Source organism: Aythya ferina (assembly GCF_964211825.1).
Source record: "Aythya ferina genome assembly, chromosome: 3".
In the NCBI taxonomy this organism is placed as follows: domain Eukaryota; kingdom Metazoa; phylum Chordata; class Aves; order Anseriformes; family Anatidae; genus Aythya; species Aythya ferina.
The window spans coordinates 78,733,382-78,747,440 of record NC_140298.1 but is presented as its reverse complement, the minus strand read 5'-3'; the positions used below and the strand labels follow the sequence as shown (position 1 = coordinate 78,747,440).

Below are 14,059 nucleotides of genomic sequence, written 5' to 3'. Positions count from 1 at the left end.
GATTTTTCCAAAGCATGACAATTTTACCCATGGGGCTGCTAATTCTTCTTTTTAATTCTGTTCTCATTAACCAGTATTTCACGTGTCCTACATTCCAACACATCAGTGCCTGTTTGTGCTGCTAAAACCAAAGTACTAAGCAAACACGTGACAAATTCAAATGGATTTATTCAAAGTTTTTTGAATGTTAATTTAATTATTAATAAATGTAATTTCTTACAAGTAGGTATAAATCTATTCATTATCATTACACATCTATTTCCTTTACTCACTATTTGAAGCACCCACAAAAGTACTTGTCAATCATTGGATGGGAAGTATCTAAAGTTATGGCTGCGTTTCTATAATTTCTGGAGAGCAAATTTGACCTATTAGAGAAGTATCAGATTTATAATCAAAACCTGCTTTTCTGTCTCTTGCCAAACAGTTTGAGACTGCAAATGAGAATTAAGTCTAACTTCAGTTTCAGCTGTAGGAATATTACTTCGCTTGGACTCCTGACCATCCTTTCATTGCTGTAGATTGCACGCTAAAATTCCTGCAGATAAAGAATCTCAAGTATGATGCCCTTGACATTTGGTTGCAAGTCTGGGCTGTTTTGGAGGGGCTTAGAGAGAAAGCAGACAGATTAATCATTGCCAAGAGGCACCTAGCATGTACCTCAAGCTGGAGTGTATTTCACTCCAGTGATCCCCCCGCCCCCATTATCTTCTCTCCAGCTTTGCATCCTACAGAAATGAAGTGTAGAGGAGTGTGCTACCTTGTCTGCTGCCTGTCTGCCTGTGCATGAACATGTAAATTCTATTTTAAAAAGTGTTTAAAAATGCCCAACACATTAGGCAAAACTTCACATTAGTATTGTCAGTTCACTAGCACGGAAACTAAGACCAGTTCCTTTTCTGAGAACAACACCTGGTTCAATTAATAGCCCACATTTCAAGTTTATGGCTAGCTACAGTAAAGACCACTTTACCTAAAAGACTGTCACTGAACAATGGAGCTTAGAAAGCGGTCCTACAAGGGAATCGGAAAATTGGATTATGGTATTTTTTTCCTCATTTTTATTAGGTTGTTTTATGCTAAAATATGCTTCACAGGAAGGTAAAATTTTATGTGTATATTAATTTGCTTTAAAAAATGAAACCAGGAGCACATGGATGACAACAACTAGCTTTTTTTTTTTTTTTTTTACATAAAATATTAATGACAGTAATTTTTACCTCTGATTTAACTTCAAATTTTAAAACAGACAAATATTAACGTGATTGTAATACAGTGTGAAGACATATTCTGAAGTATGTCTTTCAATATATTTAAAAAAAATGATTACATAATAATCATAAGATCATAGATTTAATCAGGACTCCTTGGAGTTGGCTGACTAACATTCATGCATACAATTGTTTGGAGAAAAACAGTGAAACATTCAGACAGCTTTTTTTTTTTTCCCTTTTTCAAAACTTTATTAGGTAGACATTACTAGATGACATTGTGAAACCCCTTGTGTGCAAGTGAATGAACTCTACAATACACGTCTTCCCACATTTCATTAAATGCACCCCTGCCTCCCCCCTCCCCCCAATTTCTGAATGTTAGCTCTAAGACAGGTGGAGTGCATTCAAATGCTACTTGACATTCTTCCATTTCATCATGGGGAAGCACTTCTTAAGTTTGTTAATAACAGGGGATCAGGATATCAGTCTAAGTGAAAGGAATGCCTTGAAAATAAATGAAGTACCGCAAGTTTTGACTTACGAACTTCACTCTCAAAACAGACACCAGATTCATCGCATAGCCTTTTAAATTAAACTGCCTACCATGAATGTGATTGTATTTAGCAAAGTGAAGCAGTACAGAGACATACCTACTACTGAATACTAGTGAGGTAACATTTTGAAAATAAACTGTTAAAAAATTCACTTACTTTCAAAAGGTCCTGTCCAGCAGGACAAACATTGGCAGAACATCTTCCCTTGTATCCATGCATGTACATGTGCATATACAACCTGTGTCATTACAGCTTTTTAAAGAACAGGATTTTAATTATACATTCATCAGGACAAGTTTAAAATCAGACATTACTATGGCAGATTCAACAGAAGACTTCAGTGAGTTGTCTCTAGACCTCCTAAATTAAAAGGCACTCTGAAGAGGGTAGCAAAAAATGATCCTTACAAAACATTGACACAAAATGAAGCAGCCACAAAGGTAGCATACTCAATAGTGGTTATTGGTATAAATTTAAAATACCAACTTGAACATTAATTATTTGTAAAATATTGCCCAGGAATACTGAACATCTTTGTCAAATTTTAGCATGAAGACCATTGTTGCTATACTATGCAACAAATATAGTTATCAGCTAAAAGCAAAAGATGGGTAACAGAAAAAAATTAACAGCATTTTGGTTCTGTGCCTGCTGGTTTTAAGAAAGCAGAATGACATTCAAGGAAATAACTTCTGAAAATAAACAGTAACTCTTGACAGTAATGACATACTTTGATACATGGTGCCTCCTATTCAGTGGGTTATAGAATGAGTTAATGCCTAGTAGCTGGAGATACTACTGAAATAAAAGCTACTAAGATATCGTGATAATTCACTTAAAATTTTATTCAGTATGACACTAAATCAAATTACCTATCACCAAAAACTTCAGATTTGTAAGCTGAATCCTGATTAAGCACTCATGTATGATGCTTCATGAAGAAATAACGCTCTAAGTGACAGCCATATTACTAATTAAGTACTCCATGGGGGAAAAAGGCCTCTTCTACTGTTCTAAAAAAACCAAAAACCAAAAAACAAAACTCATGAATTTCAGGAGAAAAGGTCCTAGAAGATGAGATGATTATCTTCATTTCTTTTTCTCCTTCACAAACTCTTAGTGGAGTAAACTGAACCCAGTGAAACCATTTTATGATTATGAATCCATGATAAATACTTTTTAAACATCATTTTTCATCCAACCCTCACCAGTTACCAGCTGTCAATTTCCTTCCAATAACTAGCATTTTGTAGCTCCAACTTCTTTTCTTCCTAAGCTAATTCATAACAGAATTTCATATAACTCAGGATAATTTTAGAGTAGCTTATTATTGGCACCTGATTTCAAATAGATGGACAAAAAAGTGGGAGCAATGTTGGTTAAAAAAAAAAAAAAGCAGATCCTTTTAGAAAATCTAGATCACAAAGGCAAAATCCCACTGACCTCTGGGAAAGTAATCCTAGAAAAAAAAACAACACCACCCTACAATAGACATTTTGAAGGTATCTGAACATGGTAATGTATCTGAACATGCTGTTTTTCCAGATCATCTGGTAATGAAGGGCAAGGCATAGATCCAAGAGCTGCTCCACTGACCTCCCTTGATGGTTTGGCCCATCAAGGTATCCGCTCCAGAGGAATTACAAACTTGTATGAACAGGATACATTAGTTCAAGTTGGATACCACTGAAATGCTGTTAAACTGCTCCAAACCCCAACCTAGCCACAGTGCACAGAGTGGTGTGAACAGGGCCCATTAAAGCCTTGGAGTTTGAGGTTACACATACTCAAGGCTCTGGTGTAACTTAACTTCAGTTGAAGTCTCTTTTCCAAACAGACACATGTTCTTTTTAGTGGTTGAAAACTCCTAGCTGAGTACGCTGGAAGACCAAACTCATTCTGACAACACATATAAGATGCATTTCTGCAGAAGTCTGAAGATGAATAGGAAGTTAGAAAAAAATATTTCTGAAATGAGATGAAGATCAGCAGATCAAAATCAGCAGATTAAAATAATGCTAGATTAAGTTTGCCATTCTTAAAAAAAATAACTTGTTCACTAACAATGTTCTTCAACCTTCTAAGCAAAGCAGTACTTAGTTTGGCTTAACATGTCTGCACGTAGGACTACTTAACAGAAATCCCCATATTGCTCTATCAGGGGGAGGGTAGAGAACACCTTTCCTTTGTTTCAAGCAATAAGGCACTTACACGTATAACATTTTTCTCACACAAAACACAATACTGGAATTCAAGTGTTGATTACATGGATATTGCCTGCCTCCAGTTTTCATAGCTTTACTCTTAGTCATGCAGAAAGTTCTGATCGCTAATGCATACAGATTTTATATAGCCCAAATGTGGAATTAAAAATTCCTTTCTTAATGAATCTGGATTATTTGTCCAGCATTCTACTTGTGCCAGAAGCACCTCGACTAAAAATGATCTATTGTTTAACTACCCCTGACTCCCGGCATTCAAATTAACCTTATTTTAAGGGGAATTCTTCACATTAAGATATATAAAAAGAGATGGGACAGGAAAGATTTCTCATTGACTTCTCAATTAAGATGAAGCTCAGATTTGACAACCTTCTCAGAAACATAGATCATTTTTCTTCTTCTCTATTATTTATTCTCATCTCTACCACAGGCAAAATATATTTCAGTAAATACCTTAAAAAAATTTATTTGGGCTCAGATGGTTAGTTATGTAACAGAAAAGGCAGTCTAATTAAATTTAAAAAATGCAAAACTTTCTAGCCCTAAGGAGAAACAAATTTCAGCAGTTTGCATTTAAGTAAGTTAAATACAACAGAGAATCTTTTCCTGGTATAGCTCAGCAAAATCCTACTTAAACTACTTATTACATGATCATTTACCAAAATCCAATTTTGTCTGTGGCTATTTTCACAAATCAGTTTCAAATTATGAAATTTAGAAGTAAAAGGAGAACATTAAAAATAAAGCGTATAATAAATGGAAATATAGTAAACATTTCGTTATGAGATGGTAAACAGTGAAACGGAACATCTACTCTGTCCTTGCAGTTTCTGGACATGAAGTAGCATAATGTAAATCGATATGAACGCTTTACTGTGCATTTTTTAATGCAAAAAGACAGTGACTAAGGACTGAATTCATCTGTTTACCCACAGCTTGCATAAGAATAGAACAGTTCAGTAGGAAGGGGCTTACAGATATCATCAAGAGCAACTGCCTGATGACTTCAAGGCTAACCAAAAGTTAAATCATGTCACTGGGCATGTTCAAATGTCTCTTGAACACTGACATGCTTGGGACATCAACCACCTCTCCAGAAATACCTATTCCAGTGTTTGACTGCCTCCATGGTAACAAATACAAAATAAGTTTATTGACTGCATCAGCACTTTTACAAGGCAGGTTTAAAATATGTGGACAGATTGAAAATCTACTTACACCACCTAAACATTCTAAACATAAGGTAAATGTGTCATTGTGTTATTAATATCATGATCAGTTAGTAACAGAAGGATAAAATCACAACACTGTTTTCAGTTTGCCAAGTTTTCAGCAAGATAAAGGTTGAATGGGGCTAGCATGCAACAATGTTCAAATAGGTATGTGCAAAATCAATTTTTATGCAAAAAATCCATTTTTAATGCAATAACTTTCTCCTCTTCTGTGATCCATACAACACACTTCAGATCTACATTTCATTTTGATAAGCCAAGTAAGCTCCAAAAAAGTTTCTTCTGCATATTTAAACTAATTACTATTACACCTGTTCCTTATTTTTATTAAAGGAAGATATATTTAGACGTAAACAGTTGGAATTATGTTTAGAAATTTATGTATTTATTTTTAAATAGGGACTAAATAACTAAAGCTTACTACAAATGTTCACCTTTGAAATCAGAGCATGCACCGATTTCATTTTCCTACGTTATGGTGTTTTACTGTCTGGCTAAGAGCATCAGTGATTAATTGCCTAGTATGAGCACTCCACTCCTTACTGGAGAGAGAGTGTATAGATCCTGAGCCCATATGTACAGAATAAGGAAGAAACAGCTAAGAAGTTATAATCTTATGCATTTGTTAGTTTGTGGATTTTTATTTTAAAAAAGTTTGTGGGTGTTGTGTCAGCTTCAGCAGTGAAAACACCACTAGTCTTGACTTTGAATCAAGGTGTGGCTGTTTTTTCATCTAACAGTAGCAGAAGCCAGACATACCAGCAATTTAATTTTTTAAATACGTGCCGTCTTTCTCAAATTTGTGTTAAGTCTGAGAAATATTAAACATCTGTAACTCCAATTCCTACTATGTGTTAACATCTGTTACACTGAAGGCAGCAGAATTTTAAAATGTTTAATGCTGCCTGTGGGGGGTGTTTCTTATATTATTGGTGACTCAAAGCATTAAGGTCTCTTATACTAAAAGCTTGTATTCATTGGCAATAGAATTTACTTGAATAAGAATACTGTTTGTGAAATCTTTCCTATGTCCTGCTATCTCCTGCACTTATTAGACAACACTAGTAGTATTACTCTGCAAGTGAGAGAATGGTCATTACCATAGTTTGCACTTCTTCAGAAATAAAACAGATTTCAAGTTGCTGAACAATGCTTATCAACAATGGCTGCCAACACACTTTCTAGTATTTTGGAACACTGAAATATTTTTGGAATATCAAAGTATTTTGGGCCAGTTCTGTGCTGGCATAGAAATGGATATAACCTGCCTGGTTTAATGGGGCTATGGCTGATATTAAGAGCTGACCCACTGTAAGTATAAGGCTGCAAAATTAGAAGAAACAAAAATCTCTAGTAATTTCCTCACGTGGGATTCTTTCCATCAGCAAAATTAACAGAAGACTAATACAGATTATAAATCTGTATATATATCCATGGTTCTCATCCACTACTTGGCACCACACAATTATTATCATACCAAGAATTATGAATGATGCAAGGTCTGCTCAGGAAACAAACCGCCACAACTAAATAAAACAAACAAACAAAAAAAACCACAGCTCAGCCTATTTGGCCATTGAACATGAAACAGTTACTCAGATCTAACTGAGAAACCATTCAATCACTGGAAAATTTTTATCCTCTGGCAGAATCATTGTCTCTCCTACCCACCACTGAACATCACACAGACTAAGGCAATCTTCAGAAGAACAGAAAGCTCTCTGGCTAAAAGGAACACCTTACAGCAATCCTAAATACTCTCTAGTGGAATTGGCAGTAGTCCCTACAAATTAATATTTTTTATTAAGTAAAACTTCACATTGATCAAACTTTCAGAACCAATAACTAGATGTAAATTAACAAACAAACAAACAAAAAAGCTATCATACCAAGAAGAGTTATGATGCAAGCATTAGTAACATCAAAAACAAATGCAAAATCCTCTCTTCCATACACATTTGCACTGCCCCTGAGGAAGATAATAGATCAAAGTGCACTGTATTTTAATGACATTTGAAAAATGAGTGTACTGCTATATAATAAAGGCAATGAGAATTGAAAAGTAACAGTTTTTTTTCTGCAGAACTAAGACTGATAGGTCAGCCAAAGCACTGAATTCAACTCCTGCCTCTTGCTTGTAGTCTTTGTTTCCTACTCTTACCTGCAAATAGATTTACAAGAAGGAAATAAACAATTATTTTCCAGTGACTAACTGGATGACCTCTGCAAATACACGTAACTATATTCTGAGAAGCTGCAGCAGGAAAAATCATCCAGCCATAGATATGGTTGAGCAGCCCTGAAACTTGACCCAACTGATGAAACTTCCTCAAGAGCCTAAGTGTAGAAATGAAGTAAAAGATACCTTGAAAAAACAGAACTCAAGAAGCATGCACACAAACATTTATTTGGCCATGCACATATACTGGACATACAGAGCATATACCTAGAGTGTCCAGTTTGAATGCATGACTGAAAACTGTACTACTAAACTGTAAGGGGCTCTAGCAACAAAAATGATTCTGCATTGAACTGAAAATAGCTGACCTAGAATCAGGTGCTTAGCTTGAAGACATAAGGTACATGAAAGGGTAGTGTGACACATGGCTAACGCAACTCTTGGTACATAAGCCTCCTCTGCAGACCAAGAGCAAGACAGTCATTTGGGGCACTAATTGCTGTGAATTACTGATGGCTCCCACAAAGATGGTAGAGAAAGGTCATGCATGCCCTACACCACACGGAAGGCCAGTGCTGTTGAAGCTCAGGGCCTCCATCCAGGCTGGACTTGTCAGGAAACATTACTAGCAGCACCAGTGACCTTCAAAGGGGTTTTCCAAATGTAGGGAGAGGCAATGAAAAGACAGGTTGAACCCAAAGCATTCCCCTTGCAACTGGCATGTGCTACAGTCCTGGCCCAGCAGATGCCAGAGGAGCTCCCCTGAGCCCAGAGCACCCAGCTTCTGCAGCACAAGTGCAAAAAAGCCTCAGTATGTGAGCATAATGATTTGCAGGCAGTCTAGAAATAAGGCTAATGCTGAATGGATTTAAGCACTTAATTGGAATATGGATATTGGTGAGCAAGAACTTCTCAGCAGAATAAATAGTCTTGAATATAGTGAAAACAGTTCAGCATAAAGTAATGTGTAATCTGCCTTAACATGTTAATTTGACTGTCTGATGAAGTTTCCTGCTAACAAAGACAGTAGACCAGTCTGATGGCTTCTTAAGTGTACAGCTACAGAAACCCAAACAGCTTTAGGTAGTAGAAAACATCCCTGAAATTCCTTACAGCTAAGCTTATCCCATTTCCTTAAAACTTACCGATTAATGATTGTAAAATAAATGGCATGACTTTGATGTCTGTAAGATTTCCTACAAGATGAGAATAGCTGTTTAAAAGCTAACATTTTATTGAATGAAAAATTCTGGTTTGTGTACTGTTCAAATGGGTAAACTTTCATATGGATAGAAAGACTTCTATATTCCCACTCTGCCTAGATCCTGATTTTTTTTCCCCCTCATCTACAGAGAAAAGCAAAACCAAATACAGTCATTCCTATTTATTTTTCCCCCCAGAGAAAGCAAGATTATACTCTCATCCTCTCAAAAGATGCCTAGTTCTGCAATGTATTAAAAATGAATAAATATTTCACTTTGATTTAGTTTGTTCTGATAAAATCAAAATGGCCTAGGTGAAATGATAATGTAGGAGCTGAGAAGTATATGCCTTTCCCTTCACTCACAATGACATGCTGTTGAATGTAAAATAAATGCAGATCTATTATCTTCCCTTTATGCTCTTTATTCTAGCATCTTAATTTCTGATTTTACTGAACTCACGGAAACTGTGAAAATAGCAAACAGCAGAGAAAACAGCTAAGATGATGGTATTTCTCATATTTATAAAGAAACAGGAAAACAAAGGAAATTAATCTACTGAATAGTTACAGATAATCTCAAGTACTAAAATATTCTCAAGTGGAATAGTTTGACACCATATTACAGACTGCATTGCAAAACCAAATCTATTTTTTATTTTTATATATATGTATATATATATGCATCTCTCACTCTCTGAGGTCTGAAGGTTTGCTAAATAATACAAAAATATCTTCATTATTTGACATTTAAAGAAAGGAATAAGAATCCCTGAGTAAGCCAAAGACAACTGATATGTACAGCCTCAGAAAACACACTCAAAAACAAGACTTGATTTTAAGGCAGCTTCCAACCTGCAGGTAGAACACAAATAGAAAACTGATGTGTCACAGAAGAAATCTAATTAGCAGGTGCATTTGCATTGAGAATAGTATTTGAACTTTACCTCTAAATGTCATTGCTTCCTAGCTTAATATGCAAGTCTTAGAAAGATACTGTTTCTATTGATAGGACAACAGGGTCAACATGCCCTTCAATTCAAATGGAAAAATTAAGTACTGTTGACTTCCACAGTGTGCTTGTATGCACTGTTTTAACAACGGAAAAAAAAAAAAAAAAAAAAACACACACAAAAAAACAAACAGGAAAACAAACCAGAAGTTGTCTGAAAACACACATACTAGCCATCTACAGTAAGCTGATATTTGTGTTTCCAGGTAACTAAAATTATCAGTTTCTTCCACTGAGGCTTTGAAGTCAAAGTGAATATCTTACGATAACAGAGTATTATGCTGGTGGGGAAGCAGACTATTTACTTGGGAAAGTTACACATAGATTCAGATTTAATAATAAATTTTTCAGAGAAAGTGGTGCAAAGTACATCCTCTCAAAAGATATGCTGTTTGTGAGCCTAAATTTTGAGGTCTGTACACTTAGGACATTACTCATCTTCCTGCTTCCCCATCTCCCACACATACACACACACACACACATATATATATGTATCTTCAAACACTCAAAAAAAGTACCTTCACAGTACAAATCTAATCTTCAAGATCAACTTTTTTTTTTTTTTTTAAAGTACAAAGTAGATATTTCTCTTATTCATTTCCTCTCTTTAGTGTATCAGTGTTCTGCTCACACAAATTTACTTTATTCTATTTTCTTTCAGGTTTATTTGTATGATAAATTTGGATTGTGACTAGAAACGAAAAAACTCTTAGCTGATTCTTGACTCTGAATTACATTGCTCTGATGGTGACATGCCAAGAAAAAGGTCCAGTGACAAACAGTGGTTACCTGAATTTAGGAAAAGAGAGCACAGATCACTATTCTCTTCAGATCTATAATGCACCAAGAGCAGCAACACTGGAAGCAGAGAAAAAAAGTGAAACAGTCTCCTAACAATTCGCGATCCCTTCCCTTACTCAAAATTCACAAATTTTCCTGAAGAGACATCAGTAGATCCTCTAAGACTTATGCAGACTGCTTATAAAACAAACATACATGCTATTTAGGTTACAAAATTCCACCAAGTCAATCTTCACAAAACTAGTGTGTAGCATTTGTACTATATGTCAAGTCAGAACAGAAGAGCAGGTTTCCAGCTTCCCTGCAAACACGTTTCCTTGCACATTGTGTCACATTTCAGTGGATATCAGTGGCCTGTTCTATCTCTAGTTACTTCTTGTTATCTAATCCCTTCAAATCTTTTTTTGTACTGAGAAAACTTCAAAATGGTGTACTCCTCTAACAAATTCGTCACCCCTCCCAATCAATATTATTGGACTGTCAAAAAAATAAATATGAAAGCAAATCCAATCAGCATATTTATAAGTATTACTGAATTTCAATAATAGTAATAATAATAATAGTAATGTTTCTTTTTGAGGCATTATTATTTGGCTGTGGCAATCCATGCCGCACAAATGTGATCTACACTCTTGCTTGCTAGTAGGACGACTCAGAAGATAACCAGCTGTCATGTTCTGGCATGTGACGGGGTTTTGGTATGCTGAACAGAATGCTGTGTGATGGAAGTTATTTACAGAAGTAGTTTTTAATACCAAAAGTAGTATGCTCAGTGTACAGTAAGAGTCCAAACACTTCTAAGCATTTCCCCCTTAAAGGCCAACACTGAAGTTAAACGGAGCACATTAGCAGTCAAACGCTTTCTTCACAGGCCAAATCGGTAGTAGAGTTGTGGCTACAATACAGACTTTGATTGTCTAGTTCAGAAACTTAGACTTAAATCTTCAAAACAAAAACCAACCCTCCAAAGTAATAATAATAATAATAACAATAATAATAAAAAAACATTTAAAAAGCAGCAGTCAGGGGGCCCATCTTGTTCAGAGTGCACCAGAGCAAAGAGGCTTTCTAGTCTGCAGTAGTGTTTCAGCTGAGGGAAGACGACAGGAGATCCCCCACTTTTCTTCCAGGGCGGTGGCTGTGATGCTGTTACCAGAACTGTATTGCTCTGTAGCACAAACCGTGTATAGCCCTTGCAGGACCAGCTTAGTTCAGGTGAGTATGGCCTGTCCTTACCAGGGCATACCTGTCCGTGACCTCTTCCTCTGCTTTTTACAAAGGCAATAGATAGGAAACACAAATAAACCTGCCAAAATAAGGAAATAAGAAGAAAGCCATAGTTAAATGAAATCTTTTGTGCATGCACTGTATTCTTTCAATATATGTAGAGTATTAAGATGCAGCTTTCCATGTCTTAAGAGAATTTAGACAAGGTATCTGGGACAAGCAGAAGAAAATACTAGCCTGCAACAGTCTTTTTGGCAACCAGTTAAAATAAACTAAAACAGAGAAAGTGTAGAACAAATTCCTGCTAACCCCACTTCCCATCTCTGACAAAAATTTGTTTCTGCACTACAGTTTGTTGTGTATAAGATACAAAGTTAAAAGCTTTAACAGTACTTTAGAAATTCTTAGATCTGAATTCAAGGCTGATTTAACTTAACTCATTTTCATAAACATGTAACATGCAAATCTAAAGGCTAAGACACGCCTATTTATAAAACTTTTTAATTCAAGGTTCATTTCTTCCTTCCTCTGCATATTATCAATACTTTAAAAATTCTCTTAGCCTTTGATTCAATCAGTTTCACCTTCATTGAAAGAATTATATATAATAAAATTATTATATAAAAATATATATAAATATATAAAAAATATACAATTATATAATAAAATTATTCATTTTACAAACGCCCTTGTTATCTATTGTGAAGTAATACAAAATATTTATCCCTGCCCAGGCAGGGGTCTATATTTTTAAAAGTCTTTTGAGAAAAAGCTGTAAATGACAAAAAGCAAACAAAATAATAATAATAATAATAAACAACACCAATTACAGATTTATTCTATTATTATAGTGACAAAATAGTTTGTTAGAAGAGGCACTCTTTCAAGTCCAAAGGAAAAGCATCACCTCCTTTCTCTTACCACCAGCTGGGCAAAGAGTAGATTTGCTAGAATAACTGCATCCACAATTAATACAAACACATTAACAGAGTTTTGATACTATCATGAAATTAATTCATGGTACATCTTTTTGTGCTTGAATCCAATTTGGCAGCCTATGCATTGAATCAGGCTGAGACTGGCTGGTAAGATTCTAAAGACAAGTTAATTTAGAAAAAAACGTCACGTGCTTCATACTAAAAGTTTATCTATGAAAATTGTATTTTTTTTTTTTGTGTCCATCTCTTACAGATGAAAATGCTAAGATGTCAAGTAATACAGATACAGATAGTAACTGCAAAATCAGACCCATTCATATGTGTAATTCTTACCTATTACAACAGCTATGGCTCCCAGTGCCAGTCCCAGAACCAGTATTAGGGGTGTAATGAGTAGTTTTCCAGCTGAAACACAAAATTCATTAACGATTCAATGTATGCATTTTATTTTTCCCTTTTGAACCATTCACAAATGTTTGTGCATCTGATCTCTTAAAAGCTAGTTTATTTTTTTTAAAGACTATGTTAGGATCCCTATTGCTAAAGTCATTATTAAAAACTGAACTTGGAATCCAAATTGTCTTTCTTGTATTGAACAGCAGAATCTCTCTAGCTCGCTCTTTCTCTGTTGGCCAGATGGCTAGTTCAAAGATGTAACTTGCCTTAGTAGCTTGAAAACATAGCAGAATAAGCATTTTACTGATATATCAGCAGATTGAACACAGATTTGAGATTAAACAATACTCTACCTTAAGCACGTGTGTGAAAGATTACTTATAGAAAGGGGGGAAAAGCGAGTTTGTTACCTCTCCCCTACCCTTCCCTCTCTCAAGTCACTTGTATCAGATTTCAGTAACTGGATTACTTCATTCAACAATGACGTAAACCTCTCCATAACCTGAGCCACTAATTTGGGCAGTCTGAAGGAAAAAAGATACTTTTTTACCACTGGAAATATTTACAGTGGTAAAATGAATTGGTCCTTTTCACACTTGTTTTGATAGCTTTTAAATTTCACAGGAGTGTCGTGGGCGGGAAACATTAATTCCTAGAAGGAAAAATTGGCAAATATTATTGGTATTACTCTAGTTGCTAGGCATCTAAACTGTCAACCTTTTGGGGACTCCGCTGTACAGCATTCTATAATCACAGAAGTTGTCATTGCTTCAAATAAATTACTCAATTGTAGACAGAAGAAGGAATGTGATGAAAAACCTCAAGAAAATACCAAAAAAAAGTGATTAAAAACATTAATAAACATTACTGAAGCCCTTACTTTCAAAAAAGCCTACAGAATTCTGTTTTGAGGTATAAACTGTCTATATACTTTACTAATAACCATGTAATTTGAATGTTAGAAAACTATGACATGTTTGGTACCAAAATCATTAAAAACCTAAACTACTGAACTGGTGACTAAGTTCACAGCAACAGATTCTGCAGAAGGGCTAAGCAAACTTTTGACTGCAGTCACCTCTT

The 14,059-nt window shown here is 35.3% G+C and overlaps 1 protein-coding gene across 1 annotated transcript in view; it reads right to left on the bottom strand.

The window, feature by feature from the left end:
• Nucleotides 1-1,435: 1,435 nt before the first annotated feature.
• RNF217 (ring finger protein 217) overlaps nt 1,436-14,059 on the bottom strand; it is a 60,510-nt gene continuing 47,886 nt past the window's right edge. The window contains exons 5-6 of the mRNA XM_084513330.1: nt 12,914-12,985; nt 1,436-11,721 (exon numbers count right to left, since the gene is read on the bottom strand). Coding sequence (XP_084369456.1) covers nt 11,648-11,721; nt 12,914-12,985 — 146 coding nt within the window. The 3' untranslated portion in view covers nt 1,436-11,647. The remainder of the gene's footprint in view (nt 11,722-12,913; nt 12,986-14,059) is intronic.